The following is a 10,774-nucleotide window of genomic DNA, read 5'->3' as shown; positions in this document are numbered from 1 at the left end:
CGGAGGTTGCGGTGAGCCGAGATCGCGCCATTGCACTCCAGCCTGGATAACAAGAGCGAAACTCCGTCTCAAAAAAAAAAAAAAAAAAAAAAAAAGAAAGGGTTCAAGAGAGAACATGACAAGAGGAGTTGGCAATAGTGAACGTAGACAGCTCTTTTTGAGGGGGGCAAAGAAATAATGGCAAGTGTAGTTTAAAGTTTTATCATTTTTAATACTTGGTGAAATGCAGCATTTTTATATGCTGTTGGGAATAATGGAGTAGGAAGAAAAAAATTGAAATTGCTAGTATGATGCCCTTTAGTAATTGATTGAGAGGAAATATAATCTAATGCATCATTAGAGGTTTGACCAGAACACAGCAGACTAATTGTTAACAGAAAAGAAAGCCATTTACACAGATGTTGGTGGGTCATTGTATGACTTCACAAATAATCTGAAATAAGAAGTAAAGTCATCAGCTGAGCAAATGTGGAAAGCAGTTTGAGGAGGTAGAGGTTTGAATAGCTTGGGAGAGGCCTAAATTTGATATCCTGGGTAACACGGAAGAGCTGTTTAAGATATGTGGACATGAATTTAAACTGGAACCACTAAATATGGCTGTGAGTTTTCCTTTAACCCTGTGTAGCTGCTAAGGTGCTGGTGTAGAATAGGGAGGGAGTTGGATTTAACTGGGTTGTAATTTTGCCAAATAGAATAAAGTGACAGAGGACAGAGGAGTTGAGGGTGTATGTGAAGGAGTCATGGTGAAATTGAAGTTGATCAATGAGGGCGAAGATGAGGGATTGTGAAGAAGTATACATTTTGTTTGGATAGTCACTGGATTTGAGAGAATGATCTGGAAAGATGGACAGTACAACAGTTGAAATTGAGATTTTACTGAGTTTCAGTCATTGATAATAAAAGATATTTTACATGAATTATCTGTCTCTTTTTTTTTTTTTTGAGACGGAGTTTCAATCTTGTTGCCCAGGCTGGAATGCAATGGCATGATCTTGGGTCACCGCAACCTCTGCCTCCCAGATTCAAGCGCGTCTCCTGCCTCAGCATTCCCGAGCAGCTGGGATTACAGGCATGCGTCCCCATGCCTGGCTAATTTTGTATTTTTAGTAGAGATGGTTTTTTCCATGTTGGTCAGGCTGGTCTCAAACTCCCAACCTCAGGTGATCTGCCCGCCAAGGCTTCCCAGAGTGCTGGGATTACAGGAATGAGCCACCAAGCCTGGCCTTATCTCTTTTAATCCTTTCAACAAACATTATGGGTAGGTACCCATTAGAAGTCTGTAAATGGGGATTATAGAGAGAGTAAGTCTGCTTGCTGTATGTCTCATAGGTAACAAGTGATAGGCTGAGAATTGAATATAGCTACCTCTTAGAAAGCCCATGTTCTTAACCACCATACAGTAGGTTGTAGGTATATTGTTGAATTTCCAAGACAGTGACTATTCCAACACAGTTTTCTAAGGGAGTTTGGGGGTAGAAGTTGGGAGACTCACAAAGTCGTCTGTTTGTCATATAGCCTAGGATAAAAGGAAGAGGCAAATGAAATAATGCAGATTAAAGTGTTTAAATACAATAAGGTAGCATTTGAGAGTAAGAAATACCTGTTTTGAGAATTTGGTGACCCTTTCCCCCAGAAAATATACACAAATACAAACACAAATACAATATATAGTTTTAGAAACTTTTTAGAGAGTCTGCATGAATCTTGGATTCCCAAATAAGTGAATAAATATAACTTGTTGCATTTGATTGAATTACTACTGAATTGCCTTGCCATTTCCAGAAGAATGAGTTAAAGATATAGAAATTTATCATTTCTTTTTGTGACATGTTGTTATAACAAAATCTTTAAATATAAAGATTTCTGAGATCAAAGTGGCATACTTAATTAAAGCATAGTCACTACCAGTTTTTTCAAGTATAAGATTTAAATTTAAAAGATTAAATTTAAAATTAAACATATAAGATGATTATTCTCAGGATCAAATTTTAAGTCTATCATCACCGCCTTTTTGTGTGAAAGAAACTACATTTGAGAAACATTAAACTTTAAAGATCTAGGAGGTAAAGCATAATAAAATGTAAGCTGTGCTATTAGTCCTTATTTGTTTTAGTTGAGAAACCTTCAACTTCTGAGTGTTTGGAGGTCTACTAAAAAGCTGTCTAAAGGACATAAATTATGGTTGAGTCTGCTGTTGCATCTCAACATTTTAATTTTTAAAGAATAAGTTTGAACTCTTTGACTGTCTTTCATGCTTTCGAAATTTACAGCAAGTAGAGCAGAATCAGAGTTTTCTAGACTGAGTGACACTTTATATTGTAAGCTTAATATATACGTACCCAATTTGTGGCAGCACCAGAATTCCAGATCTCTAGGTTTCTAAGTCTAATTCTTTTGTCTAAAGCTGGCAGGTTGTCTTGGAGAAGGTTTTAAAAAATTCTTCCACATCATAATGTTGGTATAGAGAACCAGGGTAAAGGTCTGAAAAGATAAGACAGTGAAAAATGTATGTAACTATCATATATTGCAAAAGTACTATACTGGTTTGATCATTACTAAATCTAAGTGTCTTTGTTTTCAAGAATTTTAAAAACTGTTTTTTTCTTTGTGACTAATACAGTTCAACTTCTTCTTTTTTTAAAAAACAAAACCTTAACCCCAGTCCAAGAAGTTCCTCTAGAATCATCAAATAATGATACTTTCCTCCTGGTCCAACAAAAGATTCTGTGCCAGCAGGAAAAGAAAGCACAGAAAGCACCACTGTACAATTTAACTTACGGTAAATTATTTTTTGTCTGTTTTTAGTTACTTAAGTATGTTGTTAAATGTTCTAGGTAATTATTTTCCCTGTGTGGGCATTAAACTTTGGCTCTGGACAAAAGCTTGAATCATAAAAGAGACACTCAGAGAAAGACTGGGCAGGCGGGTGGAACAGTCCTAACCTAAATTTCTCTTTTAATTTTATGTCATCCTTCTATAAATTTTGTTTTGCTTTCTTGTTTTTTGCAGAACTTCCAACTCTGAACCAAGAACAGGAAAATTTTTTGGCTGCAGAAGCCCCAAACAAGGCATTAACTAGAGCTCAATTGGCTAAACAAATTCTTGACTCAAAGGAAAATATAGTTGGAACCACTGGGTCTAAAAAGGACACGTTTGTTTTAGAAGGCATAGGTTCTGCTGATGAAAAGTTTCAAAATACTAATGCTGAGACTCTTAGTACTAATTGTGTTCCTATTGGCAGTCTGTTAATGGTTTCTGAGAGTGAGAGGACAACAGAAGGGACTTCCCAACGGGAAGTTAAGGATGGAGATGAAAAAGCAATGCCTGGGGAGACTGGTCTACCGGGTTCCACAAAAGATACATGTAAAATTGTACTTGCAACACCAAGACTTCATATAACAATACCTCGGAGGTCAAAAAGAAATGTTTCAAAGCTTTCTCCAAGAATATTTCAAACTATAACAAATGAAGTTAAAAAAAATCAGGTGGGAAAACTTTTAAGGCAGATATTCTATTTTTACCTCATTCTTCAAGAGCTTTTAATGTTCTCTCATTCTTTTTCTTTTCCTAGCTAGGAGTTGGACCTGTGTGCTTCATTATTAACAGTGTCTTCATTATCATGTTTCATTATATAGTATAGTGACAGTGTGACCTAGTGAAAAGAACAGTGAGCTGAATGTAACAAGACCCAGGTGTTAAGTCTTATCTTGCTGTATTACTAGTTGTGTAGTCTTCAGTAATTTACTTGTTCACTTTGGTAATAAACACTGAATTCATTTCTGCTCTTTTTTTCTGATACTTAGGGTACTGTTAAAATAATTAGATCAATTAAGATAGAAAGGAATTGTAGCATCTGAAGATTTGAGAATTTTTCCCAAATTAAATATAATCAATAAAAGACTTTAAAGCATCAAACTGTTAAATTAGGATGAATTCTCTGAAGAAAGTGGAAAGGAAATACAGACTTAAGGAGGAAGATGGAGTGTAAAATTTCTAATTGTTAAAGGTTTGCCCATTGATTAATTATTTATTTATATTTTGAGACCATGTTGGCCAAGCTGGTCTCCTAACTCCTGACCTCAAGCGATCTTCACGTCTCGGCGTTCCAAAGTGCTGGGATTAAAGGTGTGAGCCACAGCATCCAGCCATTAATTCTTAAATGGATGATGGGCGTTATAAAATTGAGATGGAGTATAAATTCTATCTAAATTTTCATTAATAATCAACTTTTTAGATGAGGCCCTATTCTGTTGCCCAGGCTGGCTTCTTGGGCACCTAAGCCTTCCTGGTAGCCATCTAAATTTTAAAGCACGATATACCAGTTATGGTTTTATATCTCAATATATTCACTGGAAATCACATTATTTGAAAATATTTAAACTTTTATTTGTTTATTTTTTTGGAGACGGGAGTCTCACTCTGTCGCCCAGGCTGGAGGGCAGTGACACAATCTTGGCTCACTGCAACCTCCGCCTCCCAGGTTCATGCCTCAGCCTCTTGCCTCAGCCTCCCGAGTAGCTGGGACTACAGGTATGCACTGCCATGTCTGGCTAATTTTTTTATTTTTATTTTTGTATTTTAGTAGAGATGGGGTTTCACCATGTTGCCCAGGCTGGTCTTGAACTCCTGAGCTCAGGTCATTCGTCTTCCTTGGCCGCCCAAAGTGCTGTGATGACAGTTGTGAGCCACTGTGCCCGGCCTGAAAATATTTAAACTTCAGATGAGAAGTTTTAGATGTTGACTTAAAAATGTGTGAGGTGGGTTAAACAGAAAAGTTTGAAGGCAACTATTCTAAGAGGCCCCGTAGTACTAATTCCATCATCTCTATAGTTCTGTTTATCTCAGTTTCCACAAGAAGTCCAAGCTTCCCAAGACTCTTATCCCTATTTAGTTCTGTACATTACTAATTCTGTCTCAATTTCTCACTCATACCTAACTCTACATACATTACATTGTGTCCTTTTGAACTCCAGTTATGTCATCAGCAAAATGTTTTACTCCCTGTCTTCTATGAAGACTTCTTAACCTTGCTCTAACTAAAATACGGCCTCTACAACCGACTCAAGTGGTGGCTCCTTTTTTCTCGTATCTCACATTCTGTTGGACCTAGAGATGACATAAGGCGTGTTTCCCTTTCTCCTTATTGCTACTTCAGACAGTTTTTTCTTCCTTTTTTCTAAAGCTTCTTAGAAGCACATGCCATAAGACTTTACCAGTTGTATACATCTGTAATACAACCTCCTAGTTATGACCTTGCATTAAGTGTTTGACATCTGTTATTTTTCCCTCGACTACTTCTGTCATAATCTCTGGTTACATCTGCACTCGTTGAGATGATCCATCCAACCTTCCTTTTTTGATAATCAGTGACCTTTCTCCTACCTTTACCCTCTACCATAGACATCCCCATTCCTTCTCATTACCAAATAAACATGCACTGAATTTTCTTTCAGACGTGCCACTGTCTCACTGCCAACTTCTATAGTTCTTTCCCCTCTAGCACTGTTTCCTACCCCTCCCCATCAATGTTCTGACCCCACTAAGACAGCATTCATCCATCAACTCTCATGTCCTCATTTCCCTAGTCCATCACTATAATCATTATAGGTTATAAGTCTCAACTCTTTTTTTCTTTCTCTTCCACTGGCAAAATCTCAACCCTCGTTAAATTTAACTCTACATTCCTGTACCAGACAGCTGAAAATGGCTGTAGCAAAACCACACAATTGTGCTGACTCGTCTCATTTAAATTTGACAACAAACCTTAAATGGCCTCTCCAGTATTGCCCCATTACTCCTGGTACATTGCAGTTGTCAATCTACTCTCTGACTTTCCTGGAAGAATAACTCACTTTTTCTCTCCAAAAACCTCCAGACCTTCTCTTCATTCCCATTTCATTGAGAACTTCATAATCCCATCACAGAATCTAACTGCTGCTATGTTTTCACGTACCCTGCTTTTCCCTCCTGTTAAAAATGGATGGACGATTTATGTTCCTTTTCAGGACCCATTCATTTCCTCTTACCATCTAAAGGACATTGCCTTTTCAATTGCCCCCTCAATTTTTTTTTTCTAGATTATTCTCTTTAGCATATAAACATGTTGAAACATGGCCTGCATTTTTTTAAAAACATGCAAATGAAAGTCCATCTTTCCTTTATCCCTTATCCAACTCCCGCTGCTACAGAATCTTTTGTTTCCCTTTTATAGCAAGATACTTTGAGAGAGGTCTTATGTATTCATGGTTTTAAGTTCTCCATTCCTTCTTGAACATGTTTCACTTTGGACTATGCATAAAATATTCACTATTTTATGAATATTGCCCTTTCCAAGTTCATCAGTCATCTCTATAACACCAAATCCAGTGACAGATTTTTGTTTTTTGTTTGTTTGTTTGTTTGTTTGTTTGTTTTTTAGACAGAGTCTCACACTTGTCTCCCAGGCTGGAGTGCAGTGGTGCAATCTTGGCTCACTGCAGCCTTTATCTCCCAGGTTCAAGCAATTCTCCTGCCTTAGCTTCCTGAGTAGCTGGGATTACAGGCATGCGCCGCAACACCTGTCTAATTTTTGTATTTTTAGCAGAGACGGATTTTCACCATGTTAACCAGGCTGGTCTCGAACTTTTGACTGCAAGTGATCCGCCCACCTCAGCCTCCTAAAGTGTTGGAATTACAGACGTGAGCCCCCACAGCTGGCCGGCTGATTTTTTTTTTTTTTTAATGAAGTCTTGCTCTGTCCCCCAGGCTGGAGTGCCGTGGAATGATCTCCGCTCACTGCAACCTCCGCCTCCTGGGTTCAAGTGATTCTCCTGCCTCAGCCTCCCGAATAGCTGGAACTACAGGCACATGCCACCACACCAGATAATTTTTTGTTTAGTAGAGATGAGGTTTTCACCACATTGGCCAGGATTGTCTTTATCTCCTGACCTCTTGATCTGCCCACCTCCGCCTCCCAAACTGTGGGGATTACAGACATGAGCCACCGTGCTTGGCCTCTTATTTCTTATTCTCAGTTTCTCATGAAGGTTTAATGCAGTGAATCAAAATGTCTTACTAAAAAAAAAGTGTTATGCTTTGTCTTTTGTATTCCAGGATCTCTCCTGATTTTCTACTACATGGCTGGCCATCCATTCTCAGTCCCCCTTGCTCTTTACTCTTTCTTTCCCCAGAATCACTCCTAGAAATGTTGGAATTACTACAAATCAGTCCTATGTTTCTCTACCTACATGTACCCTCTAGACTGTATCTCCAGTGTCATAGCTTTAAATGTCATCTCTATGCTGATAGCTCTCAAATATGTTTCCAGCCCAGAATATTTTCTAAACTCTACTCTCTGTACAGTTGTCTGTATGACTTTTCTATTGATATCAAATAGGCATGTCAAATTTAAAATGTAAGAAAATGTGAGATTCTTATTCTTGATGTTTTTACTGCACCTTCTCCTCCATTGTTCTGTGTTAGTACATTGTAGTATCATTGGCCCCAGTGTTTAGGCAAAATTTTAGATTAATCCCAGACTTTTGTTTTTCTCTCATGCTCCACATCCAAACCATGAAGAAATCCCATTGGCTCTACTGTCTTGAATGTGGCCTCTTCTCACTGTTCAACCACTACCTCCTAGTCTAGGGTTAACTGTCATAGCCTAGTGGTCTCCCTGTTTCCAGTATTGCTTCTCTCCTTGTCATTTTTGTTTTCCAGACAGAAGCTAAAATCTTTATATAGTCTCATCTCTTCCCAACAGCCCCTTAAAATATTAAATGTTGTTATTCTGTTCAGAGTCCTCTGGTAACTTTTCATCTCAGTAGAAAACACTAAGCCTTTGCCATGGTTTATGGAGCTGTACTTAGTTAATCCTGGAGATCTCAAGCCTCACCGCTTATTCCCTGTCACCTACTCCTTTCAAATTACTCTGCCTTCCCGTGTGCCTACCTCGGTCTTTGGTCTAACTCTTTCTGCGTGGAAGAATCTTCGTCTTAATATCCATGTGATTCATCCCTCACTTTATTCACTTCTCTCTTCTAAGACATTCCTTGACTGTTTTGTCTAAAAAAGTACTCCATTTATATTTATTTTTCATAGTAATTATCATTACCTGACGTTTTCATATTTGTTTAGTGCCACCATCCTGCTCGCCTCTGACCCCCACCTCAACACACACACAAGAATGTTGGACCTAAGAGGGCAGCAGTTTAGTTTCTCACTGAATCCGCTATCTAAAACAGTGTGTAGAACTCAACAAATATTTGTTGAATGAATAATGAATGTTTTGATATCTTATATAAGCAGTATAATAGTATGGTACAGGATTATCTACATCTGACTGATGCATTGATATATCTCACGTAGTTCCAAATGTGGGAGAAGGTAAAAAGGGAGTATTATTTACTGCCCCTTCCCCAAGTCCTACCTATAATTTTTTATTTTCAGAAAGAAACATTTAATAGGGGCTTAAAAACAGAAGCCATGTCTGTGTCTTGGGTGAGGATGAGACACGATGGTGGATCCCCTTGCCATTACTACTGAGACCCACGGCTTATAAGCCATCCTACCCCAAATTTTTTATTTTTATGTATTTACTTTTTGAGACAGGGTCATGTTCCATCACCTGTCGAGGCTCACTGCAGCCTTGACCTCCCAAACTCAAGTGATCCTCCCACCTCAGCCTCCCCAGTGGCTGGGACTACAGGTGTATACCACAACACCCAGCTAAATTTTTTAATTTTTTGAGGAATCTTACTATTGCCCAGGCTGGTCTTGAACTCCTAGGCTCAAACAGTCCTCCCAATTTGACCTTCCAAAGTTCTGGGATTACAGGTTTGAGCAACTGTCCCTGGCCATTACTTATAATTTTTTAAATGAACATAATTGACACGTGTCATAACAAAGACTGTCACATTTTAATATCTTTTCCTGACTCAGTATAAAACTACAACTAGAGAATTTGTCTTTATTTGTAAATGTATAACTTTATATATAAAGTAAATTGCACTCAAATTATTCCATAAATTTTGACCTTTTTTCTCATTGTAGTTCAATCTTAAATTTTATGAAATATATGCAAGAATTTCTTTGCATAGATGGTCAATTTTTTTTCCAGTAGAATGATATTTTCCTTAAAATAATAAAAGAGTTCTCTGAGCTATTCACATGTTCACTATGGAATAAATTGCCTTTAAATGTAGATTACCAGCAGTCACCTTTTTAGTTGGTAGAAAATTGGGATGCAGTTCTAAACTTTACAAAAAAAAAAAAAAAAGCTCTAATTTTTTAATTACAAAACATAGCTGACTTCTTTTCACTCCTCGTTATTGGGTTTTTTATAGGACTCTTTTTTTTTGGAGACAAGAGTCTTACTCTGTCGCCCAGGCTGGAGTGCAGTGGCCAGATCTCGGCTCACTGCAACTTCCGCCTCCCAGGTTCAAGCGATTCTCCTGCCTCAGCCTCCTGAATAGGTGAGATTACAGGCGCGCACCACCACGCCCAGCTAATTTTTGTATTTTTAGTAGAGACAGGGTTTCACCATGTTGGTTAGGCTGGTCTCAAACTCCTGACCTCGTGATCTGCCTGCCTCGGCCTCCCAGAATGCTGGGATTACAGGCGTGAACCACGCACCCCGCCAGGACTTGGTGTTTTAATCTGTACCCTGGGATTTTACATGATTTTTTTCCCCATCAGTTGAGATTTGATAATAGAATGAAGTTTAATTGTTTAGAGCAAATGCAATACAACCTGAATTAAGTCTTTTCTGTTTAATTATATACAAGTATTTTACCTAATACTATCTAGAATAGAATGTGAATCCTATGTAAATGAGCACTAAAGAATATTTGGATTACTTAGACAAGTTTTTTCTTTTAATGTATGTTAATTTTGTAAAGCTTGTGCTGCAAGTAATACAGGAAATATGTTCTTTGTTTTGTACTTGATTAGGTAGTTCAGCTACAGGAATGGGTGATTAAAAGCATCAATAATAATACTGCTATATGTGTAGAAGGAAAATTGATGTAAGTATAATATTTCAATATTCTTTTAATAAAACTTTAATTATGTGTAAGCACTTAAAAGGTGATGCATGAGAGATACCATCTTCCACAAAACAAAGACCTAATGAGGTAATGAACTGAAGGCAAAAAAGTAAAATTACTGTGCAGGTCCTAGCCACATTCATTACTACCAGCTTTCTTGTTTTTGCATGTTTACTCAAGTTTTTTTAAAAATAGTGACAGTTCAAATTTGTATAGTGCTTTATTTTTTTCTGAAGTGCTAATAAATGGACTGGTATTATCTGCTTAATTATATATAATCAGTTAATATTTACTACATGCATTTCAGTCCAGATTCTCACACCTAAATTGGGACAACCAGATATAAATTACTGATCCAGAAAAGGAATCAAAATTACTTAAAACTTTGCCATAAAGCTACATATTAAGTAATCATTGGCACTGTCTGGTTCTCCCTAAAGTGAGAGCATCATCAGGTAAGTGGGCTTTACCTAATTCTGCTACTTTCTTAGCACCATTTCCTATTCTTCAAGACCAGTTTCTTAGTGCTACAAATATTTGTAATAAAAGATTATAGCGCCGGGCGCGGTGGCTCAAGCCTGTAATCCCAGCACTTTGGGAGGCTGAGGCGGGTGGATCACGAGGTCAAGAGATCGAGACCGTCCTGGTCAACATGGTGAAACCCCGTCTCTACTAAAACTACAAAAAATTAGCTGGGCATGGTGGTGCGTGCCTGTAATCCCAGCTACTCAGGAGGCTGAGGCAGGAGA

The 10,774-nt window shown here is 37.9% G+C and overlaps 1 protein-coding gene across 5 annotated transcripts in view; it reads left to right on the top strand.

Moving 5' to 3' along the window:
• MIS18BP1 (MIS18 binding protein 1) overlaps nucleotides 1–10,774 on the top strand; it is a 69,196-nt gene that overhangs the window by 8,252 nt on the left and 50,170 nt on the right. For 3 of the 5 annotated variants that reach the window (XR_001819441.2, XM_017509833.2, XM_017509831.2), the window contains exons 3-5: nucleotides 2,645–2,779; nucleotides 3,010–3,485; nucleotides 9,931–10,004. Coding sequence is in view for 4 of the 5 variants with exons in the window: in XM_017509833.2 (XP_017365322.1) it covers nucleotides 2,645–2,779; nucleotides 3,010–3,485; nucleotides 9,931–10,004 (685 nt within the window). In the remaining variant the exon portion in view is untranslated. The remainder of the gene's footprint in view (nucleotides 1–2,644; nucleotides 2,780–3,009; nucleotides 3,486–9,930; nucleotides 10,005–10,774) is intronic. The other 2 variants (XM_037731815.1, XM_017509832.2) reach the window with 1 other exon arrangement.

This window comes from Cebus imitator, unplaced genomic scaffold (genome assembly GCF_001604975.1).
Source record: "Cebus imitator isolate Cc_AM_T3 unplaced genomic scaffold, Cebus_imitator-1.0 Scaffold423, whole genome shotgun sequence".
NCBI lineage: Eukaryota > Metazoa > Chordata > Mammalia > Primates > Cebidae > Cebus > Cebus imitator.
The sequence above is the reverse complement of the archived record's forward strand: the minus strand, read 5'-3'. Positions and strand labels throughout refer to the sequence as shown.